General features: G+C 41.7%; 3 protein-coding genes and 1 pseudogene across 3 annotated transcripts; 3 read left to right on the top strand and 1 right to left on the bottom strand.

Annotated features, from left to right (window-relative positions):
• The window catches only part of LOC138942304 (uncharacterized), a 65,074-nt pseudogene that overhangs the window by 10,508 nt on the left and 31,907 nt on the right, over window positions 1-22,659 (top strand).
• LOC138942256 (uncharacterized) lies at window positions 6,114-6,852 on the top strand. The gene has a single exon (XM_070312358.1). It carries the CDS (start codon window positions 6,193-6,195, stop codon window positions 6,766-6,768), a length of 576 nt encoding a protein of 191 aa, XP_070168459.1. The 5' UTR covers window positions 6,114-6,192; the 3' UTR covers window positions 6,769-6,852.
• Window positions 8,862-10,085, bottom strand: LOC138942444 (uncharacterized). Its single transcript, XM_070312682.1, has one exon. It carries the CDS (start codon window positions 10,083-10,085, stop codon window positions 8,952-8,954), a length of 1,134 nt encoding a protein of 377 aa, XP_070168783.1. The 3' UTR covers window positions 8,862-8,951.
• LOC138942443 (uncharacterized) lies at window positions 15,377-16,165 on the top strand. The gene is made up of 2 exons (XM_070312681.1): window positions 15,377-15,471; window positions 15,562-16,165. Exons 1-2 carry the CDS (start codon window positions 15,377-15,379, stop codon window positions 16,163-16,165), a joined length of 699 nt encoding a protein of 232 aa, XP_070168782.1.

The following is a 22,659-nucleotide window of genomic DNA, read 5'->3' as shown; positions in this document are numbered from 1 at the left end:
TCGCGCACCGTCTCCGTCTCGCGATAGTTTTTATAAGTGCTGTTACCTTAGCGTGTCAGCGTTCTCACTCGCACTCCGCGAACTGATTACCGAATCACTATCTGTTTTTCCAAAATCCGGCTCGAAGGACCATTTAATGTAGCCGCGCCTTCGATTTACACGTCCACATTAACAGAATTTATTTGTTTCGCCGATCGGAGAGATAGGACGTAATTGATTTGTCCGGGTTTAGTTTGTTGAACAGTATTTATTCCTTTCGACACCAACTCCCGGACCGTCTTAGGTAATCGCACGCGACAGCAAGATATGAGCGGACACGCGAATTATCGTTTAATTATAACTTTATGAGCGTGAGGCGTTCGGTGTGCTCCCGGTGAAGGCTTGCGACGAAGTGTCTTAACGAAAAACCTTCTCTGCGATCCACGTACAATAGTCCTGGTTGATACGGGTACTACAAAAAAGGAGGAATTTCGATCGTTCGATTCCGAGAGCCAATCGGCTATCGACAACGAGGTGTTTGTCAGAATCGAACGATACGAAGAAACCGCAAACACGGAATGAAAACAAGGCTTCGCACGTAACGTCTCGCTTTAGAACGTTCGAGAAACAAAATTAATAATATAGTTTATAAAACGCTTACTTTCTTGAACAATATGTTATAAATAAAAAAAACTATATGTTTTGTTTAGTACAAACTATTTAGTATAAAATAAAATTTAATACAAAGGATAAATAAAATATGTAAAACGTATAGAAAATATATGAATAAATTATTTGATATTGATATGATATTGATGCATATTTTTTATTTGTTTACTGAAATTAGGAATCTGCAATTACGATTATATGCATATACATATGTAACAAAACGATATAAACAAACTTGCTTATTAAACTCTTGGAAATGACATTTTCCTAGAAAATAAATTTTTATAACATTTATATATTTTTTTTAAATTGAGTTTTTTAGATTGCGCTCTAAGGTCAGATTTTGCAACCATCGTATCCATTCTCAAATTGTTATAAAATTTAATAAAAATATAGTGCTTGCAAATCATAAGTGCTTGCAAATAAACATATTTAAAAAGATTTTCGTTACAAGCAGAAATTAATCAAAAAAATATTTGGAAAAGTAATTTTTAATTTCACGTAACTTATTCATTAATAGACGTACAAATTTTTTACTTCCTATAATCTGTGATGTATTAAACAGAAGATCTTTAACACGTTATTAAAAAATATTTAATTTAAATATTTCAAATAATAAAAATATTTTTTTTACTTTTATTTAGAATATCTTGGTTAATATAGATATAGTTGTACAGGTATTATGTCTATAAATCGTACACATTATTGCCATAAAAGTCACAAAATTATAAATATAGCTGAATGCGTGTTTTTATACTATTGTATTGTATTAAGTGTATAAGTTCAGTAGTAGAACTAGGAGAGTTCTAACGCTGGTCCTCCGAGGGGTATGCGGGGCGAGGGGAAACCGTGCGGGCGAGGGGGCATGACGTCACGCGGGCGGAGGGGGATTTTGGCGGCGCGGGGGAATGCCGACAAGGTAATATAGTTTTTCAAACAGAAACAAAAAAAAAACATTATCCTTTTCATTTTTCTAAGAAGATGGGCTTATTGGGAGTCGGGATATGTTTATAATCGGCTTATGTATTACAAAGATGGGATGCCGATGTCCGGATCCTCGAATTTACATTATATTATATTATATTATATTGTATTATATTATATTATAAACAAATAGCGTCTCGTAAGATTGCACGTGCGGCCGAATCGGCGCGGTGTATTACAAAGGCGGGTTATTATATTTATATTATATTATGAACAAATAGCGTCTCGCAAGATTGCACGTGCGACCGAATCGGCGCGGTGTCCTCTTCATTTCTTTTCTAGGAAGAGGATGAAGAAGAGAAAAAAACAAACAAAAAAAAAGATATAATAAAAGATAAAAGATTAGCGGAATTTTTTGGTGGAAAAACTAAAAGATACCGACTAGATAATAAAGTTCTTCTAACAAAATACCCAACAAGCACAGCTGCACATAATGACAATAATTTTTTCTAACGAAATATTCAATAAACACGGCTGGATCCGCAGCAATAAAAATACTCATAAGAAAATAGAATTTTCTCTAACATGATCACGTGCGAAGGAACCCTCGAACCGATATCCAAACGCACCAATCGACGATTACTACGAGTAAAATACGAAAAGTAGGAGAAACACCCCGTCTAATGAGAACACTGGCATGATTTTTAACTTATTAAAGTTGGAAGATCCCCACTTATGCACAAGTCCAATTCGTTAAATCTTAGAGAGACCTTACTCCCACGCAATTTTTCTAAGAAGAGCCGTTTAAAGGTGATAGATGAAATATATATAAATGAAGAACGAAGGGTATCAAAATTATAATAGTACACGATTTGAAAGTGTATACATCGGTTAAAAAAGTTTTGTGCGCCAAGTGTTCGACGGCAATCAGATTTTGCGTTTAAAAAGTATAGTGGATTCTTTATAATTTTTGTGTGTGTCAAGTGTTCAACGGCGACCAGAGTGACACTCTGCCAATCTGCGAAGGATGGAAATAAATAATTTTGAGGCAATACTAGATGAGTCGTCTGATGAAGATCACGCATTATCAGACGACAGTGATTACAACAGCGATCAAAGCGAGGACCTCACGGAAATTGTTGAGAAGACAGTGTTTCATTCAGAAATTATTGCGTTGAACGGACGTACAAAATTTTGCGCCATATACTTTTATTATTCTACGGGTAGTGATTATGCTGTATGTGCTTCGTGTATGATAGCTATAGCAGACACTGACTATGGATACATGTATGCTGTTCGGAAGCATGTAACTGAATTGTACGACGTAATAAGTGGTCGATCCTGCTCCAATTGCAGACAAGCATTATATCAGGTAATGCCGTGCAACATATGTCCGATTTGTACACAATAAAAAAAAAAAAAAAAAAACATGGAAAACTCCGAGCAGACTGAACGTGACTTGTTGGAGCTGTCGCATCAAGTCACCACTTTGGGCGAGTATTTTGCATGGGCGCAGCGATGCGAAGAATTTATCAAACAGCTCGAGGAATGCAGTCGTATCAAGCGTCCGCGGCTCTCGATCGGAGTTCGGCAATCTTTGGTGGCTAGAATCGCGCGACTCGAGGGTGCGAGGACTCGATTAGAGAGACGGTTTATACACAGCGGTGGTGATTACAGTGGTGACAATACCGCGGAAAGACTTATTTGGCGGGAGATTGATACGGCGTTTGAAAGTCGTATACTGACCGGTGCGGTGATTAACGCAGATTATATCGAACCGCGACAATTTCTCGAGGACGCCAAAGACATTGTGCTCGAACACGTGAAAAATGTGCTGAAAAAACACTTTAATGTGAAAGTGAACACTGTGTTCAATGGTGAATTCGTGTCGGGTGATAAACGGACAAATAAAAGTGTAAATACGAGAAACTGTGAACTCTTTCGCACGTCCGATTTACACGAGTGGTACGAGCGACGCGTCGTCGAGCCCACGCTTGCCTCGCTCGAAGAATTTCAAGAACGCGATAGTGGGTGGGCATTGTCGCGAATTCTCGATTTAACTGTAAATATAAATAAATATAATCCAATGCGCGCGGGGTGCCATATTAAATTACCGCGAGAAATAACAATGAAGAGAGCGGTAATAAACGTGCAATCCAAAGACAATGCGTGTTTCGCGTGAGCAGTGGTCGCTGCTTTGTATCCAGCTGCACGAGACGTAGGTCGGGAGTCTTCGTATCCACATTATACGACAGTGCTAAATCTCCAGAACATTGAATTTCCGATGACATTGAGTCAAATTAAAAAATTTGAACTTTATAATGACATTTCGATAAATGTATACTGCATCGAGAAAGAGAAAGAGAAAGAGAATAATATTATCCCGATACGTCTGAGCGAGCAAAAGAAGGATGGACACGTCAACTTGTTGTATATACAAGATTCGCAAGATCTCGGACATTTCGCGTGGATCAAGAATTTATCCCGCCTCGTGAGCTCGCAACTGAGCAAACGTAATGGCCAAAAATATATCTGCGATCGGTACGTATATTTAATAAAAATGCAATATATATATATATATACGATAGAAAAATTAATTATTTCCATTTTTACAGATGTTTACACTATTTTGGATCGGACGACAAGTTGCAGTCACACATTGTAGATTGTCGAGAAATGAACGAGTGCGCCATCCGGTTACCGAGCGATAAAGACAAGTGGCTCGCGTTCAACAACTACAACAGAAAGGAGCGACTTCCCTTCGTCGTATACGCCGACTTGGAGTGCGTGCTGAGGAAGACCGACGGTGATCCGAGGACGTCTACGTACACGTTTCAGCATCATCAAGTATTTAGCGTAGCTTATTATGTACATTGTTCGTACAACGAATCGTTATCCGCGTATCATTCTCGCCGTAGTACCGATTGCGTTTCGTGGTTCGTAGAAAAATTAAAAAATTTAGCGCAACGCGTAAAAACTATTTTAACCATGAATGTCCCCATGGTAAATTTAACGCGAGATGAGCGGGAAAAATTTCACAGCGCGACACACTGTCACATTTGCGAAAAACCGTTCGCGCAAGACGATACACGCGTACGCGATCATTGCCATCTTACCGGGCGGTATCGAGGTCCCGCGCATTCAAACTGCAATTTAAATTATAAAGACTCTTTTTGCATTCCCATAGTATTTCACAATTTATCCGGTTACGATTCACATTTTATCATCAAAGAAATAGCTACCGCGTTCGAAGGCTCGATCGACGTACTACCGATAACAAAAGAAAAGTATATTTCATTCACGAAACATGTTAAAGTTAAAGATACCGTTGAAAAATCAGATTGGCGAAACGATATAAAGTTACGGTTCATCGATTCATACAAATTTCTCAGTACTAGTCTCGAAAAATTGGCATCGTTTTTAAATAATGATAAACTTCAAATTTTAAAATCGGAATTTCAAAATTTATCAATTGAAGAGTTCAATTTATTGACGCGAAAAGGTATTTTCCCATATGAATACATTGACTGTGTCGATAGGTTGCGCGATACATGTTTACCACCGCGCGAATCATTTTACAGTTCTTTGACCGGTGACACCGTATCCGAGAGCGATTACGCGCACGCTAAAAACGTCTGGAGGCGGTTCTCCCTACGAACCTTGGGCGAATACAGCAATCTGTATTTAAAAACGGATGTCTTGTTATTGGCAGATATTTTTGAAAATTTCCGCGACAAATGTATCGAGAGTTATGGGCTCGACCCCGCGTATTATTATACTCTTCCCGGATACACGTGGGACGCCATGTTAAAACATACGAATATTACGTTCGAATTACTTACTGATATCGATATGGTTATGTTTATCGAACGGGGAATACGCGGTGGCCTGAGTCAATGTTCCGGCAGATACGCGCGAGCCAATAACAAGTACACGCCGTCTTACGATCCATCGAAACCGTCATCGTACATGATGTATTTCGATGTAAACAACTTGTACGGTTGGGCGATGTGTCAACCGCTGCCCTATGCCGAATTTCGATGGGTCGACAATATCTCTGACTTTAACGTTAGCGCAATCGCTTCGGATTCGCCCATAGGTTATATTCTCGAGGTTGATCTAGAGTATCCGCAACATCTTCACGATGCGCACGCTGACCTACCGTTCTGTCCGACGCGCAATAAGCCGCCTGGCAAGCGGCAAGACAAACTCCTCGCAACCTTATACGATAAGAAGCGTTATGTCATACACTATCGCAATCTACAACAATGCACGCGTCACGGCCTTCGCGTCGCAAAGATACATCGCGTATTGCAATTCGTTCAATCCGCATGGCTCCGCGATTACATCGAACTCAACACCCGGTTTAGAACGCGCGCGACAAACGATTTCGAGAAAAATCTGTACAAGTTAATGAACAACGCGGTATTCGGTAAAACTATGGAAAACGTGCGCAATCAGGTCGATGTAAAATTATTAACAAAGTGGGATGGACGATATGGCGCGGAGGCAATGATCGCGAAACCAAATTTTCACAGCAGGAGCGTCTTTTCGGAAAATTTGATCGCTGTCGAATTGCGCAAATTCGAGATAAAATTCAATAAACCGATCTACGTCGGCATGTGCATCCTCGACATTTCTAAAACGTGTTTGTATGAATTTCATCACGAATACATGGTACCGTTATATCGAGAGAAATGTAAAATAATGTACACCGATACAGATAGTTTAATTTATCACATCGAGTGCGAGGATGTGTACAAGAACATGAAACGCGATATTGCTAAATTCGACACGAGCGATTATCCGGTTAACAATGCATACGGTATACCGCTCGAGAACAAGAAAGTGCCGGGTTTGATGAAGGACGAGAATAATGGTGCGATCATGACTGAATTTGTCGGGCTTAGAGCAAAAATGTATGCATTGCGAGTAGATAATAAAAAAGATACAAAAAAGGTTAAAGGTGTCAAGAGTAACGTCGTAGCGAGAACGATAACGTTCGACGATTACACGCGGTGTCTGCGCGATGAAATTGAGATGACTCGACGACAGTCTTGCATAAGATCCAAATTGCACGAAGTGTATACAATCAGCGAGACAAAAATTGCTCTGAGTCCGTACGATGACAAGCGATATATCGTACCTGATTCGACCGACACGCTACCGTGGGGACATTTCCGAATACCCTTATAATATAATGTATATATGTATGTGTGTATGTATGTATGTGTGTGTGTGTGTGTGTGTGTGTGTGTGTGTGTGTGTGTGTGTGTGTGTGTGTGTGTGTGTCGGGAAAACAAAATAAATATAATTCTATCTTTCTTTTATATTTTATATTTTACATGCTGAATATATCTTACATATATTTTATATGCTGTATATATTTTACATATTTCAGATACTTTATATGTTTAAAATAAAATACAATTTGTATGAATCAATTAAATCACATTGTCCTTGTGTATCCAAGAGTTATGCGATCCATCGAATCCCAGCCATTTCACGTAAACCTCGTCACCTTTCCTGCGCAGTACTTTCTCCACGAGATACACGTCCGGATAAGTCGCGCGATGCAACTCGTATTCGTAGAATGCTCCAGCAATAGATTTTCCGCGATAGTCCTCGAGTAGATAGGTTACGGGATTAGTACGCTGCACTTTAATAATCTTAAACACCTCGGTGGTCCAATTTGGTGTGTAACCCTTCTCGAAGATCGTCTTATACTTGCTAACGCGTACCGGGTTACCTACTTTAAATCTTGCTGGTGCCGCAATCTTTACGTTGCTGTATACTGTATTTAAAAGTTTATCGGCTATCGCGGGGGTAACATCGATAGGTCTCATACCGATAGTGCGATGCTTGCGCGCGTTGTAATCCGACACGAGTCGCGGTAACGCGTCAACCCACTTGTAAGTTCCGTTCAGCGTAAACATTTTCCACATGTCATTCTTTAACGTGCGATTAAATCGTTCGACAACCGATGCCTTCAACACCGAATACGTGGAATAATGATTGATGTTGTGTTTTCTTATGAGACGTTGTACGTCGATGTTGTAAAATTCCTTTCCCATATCGGTTTGCATGTTTTTCGGGCATCTCTTACTATCTCGAATTATCTCAGCGATAGCATCAGCCGTCTCACTTCCACCTTTACTCTTGAGCGGTACGGCCCACGCGTACTTGCTCAGCACATCGATGACGGTGAGTATGTAGTGGTAACCTTTGTTGAAACGAGAGTACGGACGCATCTCGACGATGTCAGCTTGCCACAGGTCATCGTAACCCCGCACTATAACGCGTCTTCGGGGAAAATTTCTTCTCGCCGAAGCATGCAGTTCCTCGACGAGTCGTAGCTTCTCGATATTTTTACGTCCGTTGGATTTTAACGATGTCATGTTTTTAGCGGTACGGCTAGTCGGCGCGTAATAATATGTGCAAAGAAATTACATTATGATTTATATCTCTAACCCTTTTTTTTTTAACCATTTAATAATCGTTTATTTCCGTTTATTGTCATTCAATAGTCGTTCTTTATCATCCGCTACCATTCGTTGTCGTTCGATAGCCGTTCGTAGCCGTTCCTGACCCGTCTGGTAGTCGTTCCTGATTCGTTCGTAGCCGTTCCTGACCCGTTCCTGAGCTGTTAGATAACCGTCCAATAACCGTTCTTGAACCGTACGTTGTCGTCCGCTGTCGTTCGTCAGCCGTTCGTAGCCGTTCTTGATCCGTTTGTTGCTGTCCATTGTTGTTCGTTGACGTTTCGTCGTCGTTTGTTAGCGTTTCGTTGGCGTTTCGTCGTCGTTTCGTTGTTGTTCGTTGGCGTTTTGTTGGCGTTTCGTTAGCGTTCGTTGACGTTTCGTTGACGTTTCGTTGGTGTTTGTTGACGTTTCGTCGTCGTTCGTTGACGTTTCGTTGACGTTTCGTCGTCGTTTCGTTGACGTTTCGTTAGCGTTTGTTGACGTTTCGTCGTCGTTCGTTGGCGTTTCTAATCTAGCGATATTCGCATGCCGAAGCTCGTTTATCAGAGTCTGTAACGCACGCACGTCTTTCTCGAACGAAGCAAGCTTCTCGTCTGACTCTTTCAGTTGATTTCTCAACGTTTTAACGCACTGATCCACGTACAGTTTGTTGACGACGTCGGTATCAGCCACAGGTTGCGCTACACGACGAATCTTGCGCGACCTCGCGTCAAAGTCCGTAACGGTGCGACACAGAGCGTTATCGCGCACGAAACTTCTCATTAATCCACTCCATCGACGGTACGAAATGACGTTCGTCACGTCTCTACTCTGCTCGGATATCCCAAATTTGTTGATATGCATCATCGATGCGAGCGATGTCGGTCGATCGATTGATTAGTTTTGTCGAGACACCGTTTAATTTATAATAATGCCGGCTTCGCGAAGTTCCTCGATGATCGACAAGATCTCGTTGTCGTGACCGTTGTGACCCGCTTGGTGCGAAGCATCGAGCAATCGTAGACGATCCACCAGCTCGTTGGGATCGTCCCAGTGCACGTAGTCAATCTTGTTGTCGGTTAGCGTCATTTCGCGAGGCGCGAATAATCCCTTTCCGGATTTTGTTCTTTTGGGTTCGATCGGTATCAACTTTGCGATTATTTCTTTGTACTTGTATCCCCTGTTACTCAGTAATCGACCGTGTGCATCGTGATTGCGTTTATGCGCGCTCGTCGTCAACAGCATGCTCTTGTACGTTTGCTTATCATCCTCCGTATAGATGACATCATCGGGAAATTTCTTAAAGATCAACTCGTAAAGACCAGGTGTGCCGACGTATCGTATGCCGTCGATAATTATGCTATCCGCGTTGTCCACGTCAAAACGTTTATTACCGAACATCATTCCATTCTTGTCGAGATAAACACCGTACACGTTGTCTATACCACTCTCTTGATCGCCGCTCAAGATAGGCCAGATGTACCTTTGACCCAGTGGACCTAATTGATCTCGAAACGTTTCTTGACCTTCCGGCGTTTGCAACTGATTTCGAACGGATGTTATGAGCGAGTCGTCCGTGGTTTCAAAAACATCCTGGCTCCTGAATAATTCGGGCATCGTAGGTTGTATAGTTCTCATTGACGCGGACGGTGTAGAGGTTATCAGCGGTACATCCAGTGGAGCGTCCAATCGTTTCGATTTATGCGGTGTCGGTGAGCGATCCGACCTGACGTTTGATCGTTTTCTCTTTTGCGGTGTCACATCATCATCATCATCATCATCCTTCTCGCGCTTCGGGATGGACAACGCTTCGATCCCCGCGTCGGTGTTACTCGCAGGCTCGTTCTTCACCGCGATCGAACTAGAGTTGTCGACGATCTTTTGTAACGGCTCAATGAGAGGTCTAAAGCGTCTATCCAACACGATATCCTCCTCGATCTTACCGGTCTTCAAAGCGCGATGTTTCTTGCGAATCGATTCGCTGGTTTTCACAATTGCCCTCGCAATCTTCTCGCGCTCGCGAATATCCTCGTTCTTATCGATCGCAGCCATCGCGGAAAAACAAAGTGTCAATCTCTCTTTCACGTTTCACCCCGACGAAGTATCGGCAACAACTAATCGTTTTGCGGTATCGCGAACACGTTAAATCCTTTTCTGTATCGACCATCGTTGAGCGAACTGTCCTTGTCTATTACTACGAATCCGTACTTGCGCTGCCAACAATCGCGACACAACGCGCAAAATTCATCGTACGGCATGTCGGTATTCACGTGATCGTTGTACACGTGTTTCAGGTTGGTACCATCCTGTTTGAACAGGATCAGCAGGTTCGCGTTGTCGCGTATTAGATGTTTAGGTATTCTCGCGTACGTCTGACAGAGATAAAAGCAGTCAACGCTCGAGTGTCGACCCATTGAAAAATACTCTCTCACCGCATTTTGCTTATCGCATGCCACGTCATCGAACACGAAGATCGAGTTTGGACGCGCCTCGCTCGGCGGAATGACGTCACTGTTGTTGGAGAATGTGAAGTAGCCGATTTCGTCGATCGATGTCAACAAATTTTCCAGATATCGATATTTCGGTTGTTGCAACGACTTCGAGTACACGTACACGTTTTCGAAACGTACACCGTGCGGACTTTCCAGCAGGCTTATTAGAACGTTGGTTTTACCACAATTCGAGGGGCCACAAACGATCGCGCGTATAGTAGTCGGTAGCATCGTACCATGCTTGCGCATCTCCGCGTTGTCCCCCATCGATCGTAATCTGTCGTCGCAATTCGTCACGCGTATCGCCAAAGGTTGTCGCACGAATCTCATTTTCACACTGTCGACTGAGGAATGCTGGATCGAACGCCTATTTATAGATGCGCGGAACCGCAAATCGCTCAGTAACAAAAATGTTCGTGCTGCTGTTGAGACCTTCCAATATTTGCAATTTGAGCGCCGAACAGTTACAATTTGTGCCGAAAGTCGTTCTGTTGCGAATGTGCGGCGATCACGTCCACTACATGTGGGACAAGCTTCCCGAACATATAAAAGCTGACTCAGAGGTTCAACAATATCGACGCTGTTACGAACATTACAATCAACCGTGGCAGCGAACGCACATCGACGGTCCAGCACCGTTAATAAAAAATTGTGACAAATGCCAGCAAAAATTATAAGAGGTTGTGGTTTCTTAAATCGTGCGATAAACGCACTTCCTTTCGAGTTACATATTCCCGGCTATCAGTTTTGCGGTTCGGGCACTCATTTGGAAAAACGATTGGCGAGAGGTAATCGGGGTATAAATCCATTGGACGCGGCGTGCTGCGAGCACGATATAGCGTACTCCCGGAGCAACGATCTCACCGAGAGACACGCGGCTGACAAGATACTCGCCGAGAGAGCGCGAAAACGCATCGTTGCGAAAGATTCGACTCTCGGTGAGAGAGCCGCAGCCACAGCTGTTTGGGCAGCGATGAAAACCAAGACAAAAATCGGTATGGGTATGAAGACGAAGACGAAGACGAAGACGAAGACGAGGACTACGCGGAAAAGGCCGACGAAAAAACGGATACTTCCGACAGCGAAACGAGGCGGTGTATTGCCGATTCTACCAATGTTGGGCGCGCTCGGATCCTTGATCGGTGGAGCGGCCGGCGTGGCCAAGGCGGTGAACGACAGCAAAGCCGCGCGCCGTCAGTTGGAGGAGCTGCAACGTCACGATCGCGCGATGGAAGGCAGCGGACTTTATCTCGCTCCGTATAAATACGGACAGGGACTGTATCTCGGTCCGTACAAACGTGGACAAGGAGTGGCAGCGAAGAAAAAAAAAAACGTCGAAAAGACGCTAAAAATGCCCACGGGTGTGACAACAAACATACAATTAGAACAAATGGCGAAACGTATGCGTATACCGTACTTTAGAGGGGTTTTCATGCGTGATTCGTTACCGATCGGTGGTATATATCGAAACGAGAGCGGCATCGTGAATTTGGATATCACCAAAGGACCGGGTACTCATTGGGTAGCGTACGCAAAGAGGGGAAATCGTGCTATATATTTCGACGGTTTTGGTAATCTTCGACCGCCGAATGAATTGGTGCGATATTTCGGACGGAACGTTACGAAGATCGAGTACAATCGCACGTCCTTTCAAACTTACGATCAAAGCATCTGCGGACAATTGTGCCTGCGGTTTCTCCGAACGGTCGACGACAATCGGTGTGAATTTAAAGCCTGACGATGCGCCGTTAAGACTCAGTATTCGTTAAACAGTTTTGTCGACATGTCTATGACATTCACGCTAACTGGGAAGAGTAGCGTCCTCGCGGCACACTACCATCCAGCTGTAGATTTGAGCGACGGTGATTACGAGCTCGGTCTAACTAATTTTGAAACTTATCATACGATATCGAACGTGAATTCCTCGAATAATAAATTTTATTTCGATGAAGATGACACGGAAATTACGATTCCCGAGGGATCGTACGAGATACACGCAATACACGAGTTTTTGAAACGTGCAATTTCACGGAAACGCCCGCGACGCGTAGTTCGCTCCGGCAATCGTGTCGACAAACGCGGTGATATCACGTTGATATCGCGAGAGGAGACCGTTCAAGCGAACGGTGACGAAGACGAGGCTGTAGAATACCCGATAGTGCTCCGTGCTAATTACAATATGATGAATAGCGAGATCAAGTGCGCATTCAGAGTAAACTTTAACAAACCCAACAATATTGGATCGCTGCTGGGATTCTCGTCGAAGCGTATATTGCAACCGAAACAGTGGTATCAATCGGACATACCGATTAATATCATCAACGTAAACATTATCCGCGTAGAGTGTAACGTGACCGCGGGTGCATTCAGCAACGGCAAACGTGTTCATACGATACATGAATTTTCACCGAGCGTTCCGCCAGGATATAAGATATCGGAAACGCCGGCGCAGATCATTTACCTGCCGATCATCGCGCGGAGCATTACGGATCTAACGATACGCGTCGCGGATCAAGACGGACGATTGCTCGATTTTCGAGGAGAAGAGATTACCATCAGATTGCACGTACGACGGCGACAAAATTAGCGTGCGATACATGAGATGCTCGTGTTGAACGACTCGAAACACGCGAAAGATAATAATATCTTTACGGTACCGATTGATGATATCATCCGATCATCATCATCATCATCATCATCATCACCATCATTAGGTTGCGCTAAAAAGATCAGAAAGAAGCTCAACGCATCGAACGTTAAATTTTTACAATCTTTGGGATTCGCGGTGCGAAATATCTAAGAAAACATGACCGATATCCTTAATATCGGAGGTGAACCGGTCTTTGACGATCGTATCGTCAAGATCGAGACTCACACGTACAACCCGTACGCCAATACGACGTTTGAGCACAGCGATGAGATACGAATACCCATACAACAACAGGATCTGTATACTTTGCCGTATGAGAGTTTTCTGTACATCGAGGGAAAACTAGTGATAAACAAACCAGCTGAAGGGTTTGATGTTGTACTGGGGAATAATTGCGTCGCGTTCATGTTTGATGAGATTCGATACGAACTCGACGGTGTGGAGATTGATCGTAGCAGAAATGTGGGAATAACCAGCACACTCAAGAACTATGTAACGATATCATCCGATAGAACCGTGATTATGAGAAACGCCGGCTGGGATTCGCCTATTAACACGAATGGATACTTTAATTTTTGCGTACCGCTCTACATGTTATTGGGATTTTGCGAGGATTACAGGCGCGTGGTGATTAACGCTCGTCACGAATTGATCTTAATACGATCGCGCAACGATAACAATTGCCTGATTGGAAATTTGGTGTTGGAGCCTGTGATCGACATATTCAAGATACAATGGCGAATGCCGCACGTCGTATTGAACGAGATTAACAAGTTATCGATGCTGCGCGCCTTGGAAAGCGGACAATACCTCAGTATGGGTTTCCGCTCGTGGGATCTGTACGAATTTCCGCTATTGCAGCGTACAACCAAACATTCGTGGCCCATTAAGACCGCGACTCAGCTGGAGAAGCCGCGATACGTTGTTTTTGTTCTGCAGACAGGTCGGAAGAACGTCATGTCCGAGGATACGAGTCGATTCGACGACTGCAAATTGACCAACGTGAAACTCTATCTGAACTCGGAATGTTATCCGTACGACGATATGAATCTGGATTTCGATAAAAACAGATGGTCGATTTTGTACGACACGTATCAACGTTTCTGCAAAAATTATTACGGATACGAGTATCTCGAGCCGAGTCTCACCGTCACGCAATTTTTACGTAACGGTCCATTCGTGATCATCGATTGCTCTCGACAAAACGAATCGGTCAAAAGCGCAACCGTGGATGTGAGATTGGAATTCGAGTGTAAGGAGAACGTGCCGCCGAATACCACAGCGTACTGCCTCATCATACACGATCGCGTGATTCAGTACAACCCGTTGACCAATGTTGTGCGCAAAATCACCTAAGTGTGGGGGAGGGGAGAATGAGACGATATAAAATCTATAATACATCAGGATCAATCGCAGTCTTCTTCTTCTCGACGTGTTGATATAAAAAACGTCATGTCCGTACCAACGTTCGTGGACCTACAAGGATTCTTCGTCGGGATGAAATTTGTCGTAAAGGAGGTGGCGGTGCTGAGAAAGGGGACCGTTCTGGCGCATTACATTTTTACATACCCCCTACCATGGAATCTCCTTACAAAATCCGACAAATCGTGTGCTTCCTGGCTGATCGCGAATCACCATGGATTACGATGGGAAGACGGAAACGTACCGTACAGCATGGCTAAACGCTTGATTACATCAGCCGTACTTGGAACAGAAGAGGGTGGCGATACGTCGATTCTCGTGTACGTCAAGGGATGCCAGAAACGAGAATGGCTGGTGGATTTACTTGAGAATTATGCGAGAGAAAACCTAATCATCGAAACTTTGGATGCTGATTACGAAGATATTGAATCTTTAAATAATCTAGATGTTACTAATACTATACGATGTGGAAAACATGTTAAGAATTGCGCGTTACAGAATGTATTAAAAATATTTAACTGGTGGTTGCAACGTTAAATAAATATTTTTATAAATAAAATGTATAAACGTATTTAATGTTTTTTATTTCTTATTCTCCCCACTCCTTTCCTCGCAAGTTATTTCTAAGAATTCTTTTAACATTGATCGTTGCCCCTTCTCCTAAATTTTTTGAGCATTAATCTCCCACCACATCATATTTTTGAAAATAAGCATATACTCGGTTAGTTTTTACACGATCAGTGTCGCGTCAACCGTTCTACTTCTCATAACTTAGAGAAATGGACTCCGCCGAAGGAAACAGCAACGGTGGCAGACGCATGAATTATTACGTTCCTCGAGATGAAATTAGGCCGTACAAGAAACCGCTTGATTTGTAAGTATCACAAATTTATATATATATATATATATATATATATATATTATGTTTTTTCCATGCTATTTCATATTTAATCGTATTTTTCAGACACGGTAAACCTCGTTGTATACCACGTATTTTGGTACGCAGATTCGCTTTGACGCGCACTACGTATAAATACTTGGATATTGGAATCAGCGTTGAATCACAGCGTGGAATCACATCTTACGTGGAATTACATCTCGGCGATAATCGAGGCAATCAAATCGTATTATCTATTGACACATGGGAATCGCTAATGCTGAAACGAGTGGACGTTGAACGACTTGTGCGAACGCCCGATCATATACCAATATGGATTAACGATTTAACAATCGAGATTGTTAAAATACACGATACGAGTGTTGTAAAACTTACGTTGCGCGATTCTTGCTTGTACATGAAACCGTCAACTATATTTTTCTTATTCGAACTCGAACACTGTGTTAATCATGAATATGTGAAGCTGTGCGAGAATTTAGAAGCTGTAAATGAGAGTTTCGATCGATTTGTTGTTAATTTGCAAGGTAATATGTTTGGCGTCGAGAAAGATAATGCTGTTAAAATCTTGCGCGATGTTTTTGATAAAACATCTATCATAGATTGCGAACTATTGGCTTATGCTGTGGATGAAATTTTGTCTGAAACCTTGAGACGAGGTGATGTATTTTAACATAAATAAATGTGCTAAAAAAAAATGAAAAGAAAAAAATATTTATTTCTTTCGCTTCCTTTCCCCGCATATAAGATAGATATGTAACTGTGGCGCGACCGGGTGGGAGAAGGATAGCGCGAGGCGTTCGCGAGTAGGAAAAGGAAAGCATTCTATAGGTGTGGGAGAAAGATAGCGCGAGACATGCACGAGTAGGAAAAGGAAAGAAGGAAGCACAGAAATAATCGACATTTTTAAAATCTAATAATAATAATAATAATATTTATTTAAAATCTAATAATAATAATAATATTTATTTGAAATTGTGTATATAATACAAATGTGTGTGTGTGTGTGTGTGTGTGTGTGTGTGTTAAAAGTAATAATAAAAATAAAAAAAATAATGAAAATAAAAAATAATAAAAATATATATATACAGGCGGCGCTCCTTCTGAAACAGAAAAATAAAAGTCTTATTATTATACTAATTTAATTTTTTTTTAATATTTTATATTTTTTTAAAATAGATACTTACAATCAACCCCATAATTCCTCTATGTCCTCCTCGTAGGGTTCGAGACCGAAGAGACGTCACAGGTCTAAATAGAGACCGTCGGAGCCGTTGTCTTGCCAAACGTCTTGTGCGTATTCGCGGTCGTGTCGCCGCAGCGCTCTCAAATATTGCCGGTTTTTAATATTTATAAACCCCGGAATTTGTATATCGCCCGCATATTGATACTATAAATCAAAATTAAAATATATTATAATATATTATAATATATAATATATTAGAAATAATTGATATCATATATAAAACATAATTTTAATATAAAACAAATATTACTCACTCTTTGAAAAACCACCAGATTTAAAATGGCTCTCAGTAGCCCCATCACGAGGTCTTCCGCCCACCATGCCGCATTAAGGCGGCCTCGACACAAAACAGCATCGATCAGCGATGGCATATTTAAAAACGGATGTCTTATTATTGACAGATATTTTTGTAACTTTACTTCACTTCACTTCACTTTACTTCACCACGTAATGTTGTCACTGGTTCAGATGAGAGTGTCCTGTCGCATCGGAAAAAAGGCGACTCGTCTAATATTGCCTCGAAATTATTTCTTTCCATTTTCACAGTGATAAAATCGGCTCTTCCTAAAAAATTGCGTGGGAGTAAGGTGTCTCTAAGATTTAACGAATTGGACTTGTGCATAAGTGGGGATCTTCCAACTTTAATAAGTTAAAAATCATGCCAGTGTTCTCATTAGACGGGGTGTTTCTCCTACTTTTCGTATTTTACTCGTAGTAATCGTCGATTGGTGCGTTTGGATATCGGTTCGAGGGTTCCTTCGCACGTGATCATGTTAGAGAAAATTCTATTTTCTTATGAGTATTTTTATTGCTGCGGATCCAGCCGTGTTTATTGAATATTTCGTTAGAAAAAATTATTGTCATTATGTGCAGCTGTGCTTGTTGGGTATTTTGTTAGAAGAACTTTATTATCTAGTCGGTATCTTTTAGTTTTTCCACCAAAAAATTCCGCTAATCTTTTATCTTTTATTATATCTTTTTTTTTGTTTGTTTTTTTCTCTTCTTTATCCTCTTCCTAGAAAAGAAATGAAGAGGACACCGCGCCGATTCGGTCGCACGTGCAATCTTGCGAGACGCTATTTGTTCATAATATAATATAAATATAATAACCCGCCTTTGTAATACACCGCGCCGATTCGGCCGCACGTGCAATCTTACGAGACGCTATTTGTTTATAATATAATATAATATAATATAATATAATATAATATAATATAATGTAAATTCGAGGATCCGGACATCGGCATCCCATCTTTGTAATACATAAGCCGATTATAAACATATCCCGACTCCCAATAAGCCCATCTTCTTAGAAAAATGAAAAGGATAATGTTTTTTTTTTTGTTTCTGTTTGAAAAACTATATTACCTTGTCGGCATTCCCCCGCGCCGCCAAAATCCCCCTCCGCCCGCGTGACGTCATGCCCCCTCGCCCGCACGGTTTCCCCTCGCCCCGCATACCCCTCGGAGGACCAGCGTTAGAACTCTCCTAGTTCTACTACTAAGTTCGTATGTATGCATGTGCGCGCGCGCGCATGTGTTTGTGTGTGTGTATGTAAATATGATGTGATGTATGTATTTAATATGGGTAGCATATATCTCATATATTAATTTTTTTTTATTATCGATCTTTATATAAATTGTATTAAAACAATTATTTTACTTTTATGTCAAATGAATGCATGGACGAAAGAGAATCGAAACCATACACATTGATTTTTTGAATGTGAAATATATTAGAATAGAAAATAAAATTATTTAAAGAATTATATAAAGAATTAATAAAGAAAGAGAATTTTTAGACTCTGTTTCGCATCGAAAACACCGGACGTAAAATATAGAACCTCGCTTTGCATAAAAAGTGGAGGAACTATAAGGATTTATACTTTTTTAGATCTCGTTTTACATCCGAAACATGAGTGATATGAAGTAGATTTTTTTATGTTAATATTTTCTAAAGATGTGAGAGCGATATTTAATATTTTTTTAAAAATATTGTCATTGTCATATTCTTTTATGTAGTTATATACATTTTATATTTATATAGATTATTTTATATATTTATGCAAATTATATGTACCGATTATTTTGAGGACAATTTATGAACGCAATGGTTATTTCGGGGACGATCTCTCTCTCTCTCTCTCTCTCTCTCTCTCTCTCTTTCTCAACATGTATAATTAAATATATAGAAGATGGACATATTTGTTAATGTATACAATAATTACATTTCTTAGTATATACTCATTTTTAATTAATTATATTTTTATATATGTATATATAGGATATCCCGCTTTTAATTTTGCAAACAGATAATTTAAAAATTGAAGAAAATACGAGAAAAAATGTTTCAAATACAAGTTCGACTCTTATGTGATATTCGTCTTAAGGTTTGTTGATTTTTCCTGATTTGTGTAATGATGTAAAAATAATGATTTATTTCTCTTCATTAGTTGAAGTTTTGCTTATCATCTGCAGAAATTGAAAATTTCATAAATAAATCAGATTTTTTGTATTTAAATTTTTTGAGATCAGTTTCATCGTTTTGCCCCATATGTGGATAAAATGACTTTTGTAGTAGATAAGATGAGAAAATAAAAAATAATATTTTTGTGAATAAAAAAATTAATTATCTAATAATGGATATATGTACAGATAAATATATAATGATTAGTTTGCGGACTTTAAATGTATATTGATTATTTTAGAATGTGTATTTCATATATTCTGAATATAAACTTATTTTAATATGTTTAAATATGATTTAAAAGAAGAACAGACATATAATATTAACGATATAACAATTGGTCAATCACATTAATGAAGTACGAATAATTAATCAGCGAAAACAGTGAACAATCGCAGCATGGCTAAATAAAATACTTTCTTTTTTGAGTTCTACAAAGACTTTGGATCTCTTTAAAATCTTTGGATCTCTTTTTAAAATAAATAAAATTTAACACATTAAATCGTTTGATAAAAACAGTAACGTTAAAATATATTGTTACTGGAAATTTTTTTTATATAGAAAATATAATTTCTTTTTTATTTATGTAATCACCTTTGATAACAATTGTGTCGTAAATAATATATGTTTCTGTCCTTTTAAATCATATTTAGAATAAGTTTATATTCTCTTTTTCTTTCAGAATATAAAATACCCCAAAGTAATCAATAAACATCTAAAGTCCCTGAAGTAATCACTATATACTTATCTGTACGTATATCCATTATTAGGTATCATACATTAAATACATGTAAAATACACAAATCAATAGCTAATTACGCAATGTATACAATTGTCATTTTAATCGAAAAAAAAGGTCCCCAAAATAATCGATTTGTGTATATATATATATATATATATATATATATATATATATATATATATAAGTAGGATAATTAGGTTGGTTTCAAGCCCATTTAGTTCCATGAGTGCGAGAGAGAAGTCCGTGAGAGAGAAAAGGATAGAGATATGCCTAGAAAGAGATGGAATGACAACCGTGGGGGGTTGAGGGTGCCGGAGGGGGGGAGTACGTATGGCGAGACGGAAAGCGCAGCCGGGGGGAAAGCGTGGCGAGAAGAGAGAGGGGTCGGGGGGGCGCGTGACATCACGGGGGAGCGGGTACGAGTCGACGAGATCGCCCGGAAGATGGCGCTCGGGTCGATCAGGGGTCGCGGTACCTCCCCGACTCGACCTTGACGCGACTCGTTCTTTAGGGAAGCGCGTCGCTTCTAGCGCGCGATCCGCTATCGCGATTCTTTGGAGGGCGCGCGCGGCTTCCAGCGCGCGATCCGCGAGCGGACGCCGGATATCCGGCGTCGAGGGGGACGGAGGATCGTCGGAGAGCGGTCGAATGGAGAGAGGAGCGTTTTTTATCGCTTCCCTCTTTTCGCGGCGCGCGTTAGCTGCGATACGAGCGCGCTTATCGCTCGAGCGAGACGGCGGATCATCGAAAGGTCGTGGAATAAAGAGACATCGTCGTTCTAGCGAGAGAGAAGGAGCGTTTTTATTGTTTCCTTTTACGATATTTTTAATATATTAATAATATAATATTTGATATAACGATTTTGGCGCGACTCGTTCTTTAGGAAAGGGTGACGGCGACTCCTCGCGCCGTTTTTAACGCGCGATCCGCTATCGCGATTCTTTAAGGACGCGCGCCGTTTCTAGCGCGCGATCCCCGAACGGACGCCGGGTATCCGGCGTCGAGGGAGACGGAGGATCGTCGGAGGGCGATCGAACGGAGAGACAACGGTGTAGCGGCGATACGAGCGCGCTTATCGCTCGAACTAGATAGCGAATTATTAAAAGGTTGTGAAATAAAGAGAGATCGCTATTTTCACGCGAAAGGAGAATTGCGGTTTCTTCCCCGATGCGACTCGACCTTGGCGCGATTCGTTCTTTAGGAAGGGGTGACGGCGACCCCTTGCGCCGCTTCTAGCGCGCGATCCGGTATCGCGATTCTTTAAGGACGCGCGCCGTTTCTAGCGCGCGATCCGCGAACGGACGCCGGGTATCCGGCGTCGAGGGAGACGGAGGATCGTCGGAGGGCGATCGAACGGAGAGATCAACGGTTTAGCGGCGATACGAGCGAGACGGCGTATTGTCGAAAGGTCGTGGAATAAAGAGATATCGTCGTTCTAGCGAGAGAGGAGGAGAGTTTTTATTGTTTCCTTTTACGATATTTTTAATATATTAATAATACAATATTTTATATATCAATAATGCGATAATACGAGTACACGGGTAAGCGTATCACGATTCCCCGAAGAGCAGAGCCTGCAGCTCACAATCGATCAGATCGTTGCGGTCGAAGTTATCGCTATCGCGTGTCATCGTGGGAATAAGCGTCGTATCGCGAGCGCCTGCCGCGATGTCAAGGAAACGAGTCAGCTTGTTATCCACGTGCGCGGTTAAACCGCTTAAAGATGGAACGATGCGGTTGACACAAAGTAAAATTGACGTTTGGCGAAGAAATATAGATTTCCGTCGATGTATCGGAAGGCCGACGTTATCGCGAACGGAATTCCGCGAAATATATCTTTTAACGGAGCATGTCTAACGACTATCATGTGACACTCGTCGATCTCCGCGACCTTATCATCGTCGTAGATAGCGTAGGTTTGTCCCGTGTGCATGTTTATCGCTGCGTTGATCTTAACGTTTCGGGGAAGTCCGATATCGTGGAGATATCTCGGCCAACCCGATTTTAGCTTAAGGCTGGGATATTCCGCGAGGTAGATCAAATCGTCCGCGAATAGCGCGAGATCGCCCGAGGGTCTTCAATACGCGGCGGATAGGCGCGTGAAATTCGCCGGAAGAAACTTCGCGTAATCCGTGAGCGTCATGGGTCTACCGTAGCGTCTCTTGGTCCACCACACGTTGCGGCGATTAGCTATGTACAATCGGCGATTCATTATCAGCGCGGCGTCCATGCGCCGCAACGCGCAAAGATCCGCGCGCGCTAGGTCGGTCGGCGCGACGCTTGTCGTCGTGGGCGCCGCGGTGGTCGCGGGAGTCGCCGTCGGATAATTTCCATCGTCGTGAGATTCGTACAGATTCTGTATAGCGAGAACGTCCTCTATGCTCAGCTTAATCGGAAATTGATTCTCTATGACGGATATATACGGGAACATTATCGAGTCATTGCGCATGCTGTGCTGTAGACTCAACGCGTGGCCGATCTCGTACGTTAGCGTTTGCAGCAGGTGATGCGTGTCGGGATGATTCTTGTTTAGATACACGTGCCACAGTTCCGAATAGTCGACGTGTATCTCCGACGTGAAGTCGGTCGCTCCAAAGGGAAAGAACGCGTGAGCTAGGGCTCCTCCCGGACCGTCGAAGGTCGCCGGGCAAACGGCGATCGTCGGCGACGTTTCCCAAGATCTCGATCAGCCACTTCTTCTTGTAACCTTTGA

This window comes from Polyergus mexicanus, unplaced genomic scaffold, assembly GCF_030449975.1.
Source record: "Polyergus mexicanus isolate NDT 795.1 unplaced genomic scaffold, iyPolMexi1.0 SCAF_22, whole genome shotgun sequence".
Classification (NCBI taxonomy): domain Eukaryota; kingdom Metazoa; phylum Arthropoda; class Insecta; order Hymenoptera; family Formicidae; genus Polyergus; species Polyergus mexicanus.
This window is presented reverse-complemented; position numbering and strand designations above follow the sequence as displayed.

Bases quoted from the DNA above. Each gene is read 5' to 3' on its own strand.
- LOC138942444 (XM_070312682.1), bottom strand. From the start codon at position 10,085: ATGGCTGCGATCGATAAGAACGAGGATATTCGCGAGCGCGAGAAGATT.
- LOC138942256 (XM_070312358.1), top strand. From the start codon at position 6,193: ATGTGCATCCTCGACATTTCTAAAACGTGTTTGTATGAATTTCATCAC.
- LOC138942443 (XM_070312681.1), top strand. From the start codon at position 15,377: ATGGACTCCGCCGAAGGAAACAGCAACGGTGGCAGACGCATGAATTAT. The intron at 15,472-15,561 runs GTAAGTATCACA...CGTATTTTTCAG, and splicing joins TACAAGAAACCGCTTGATTT to ACACGGTAAACCTCGTTGTA.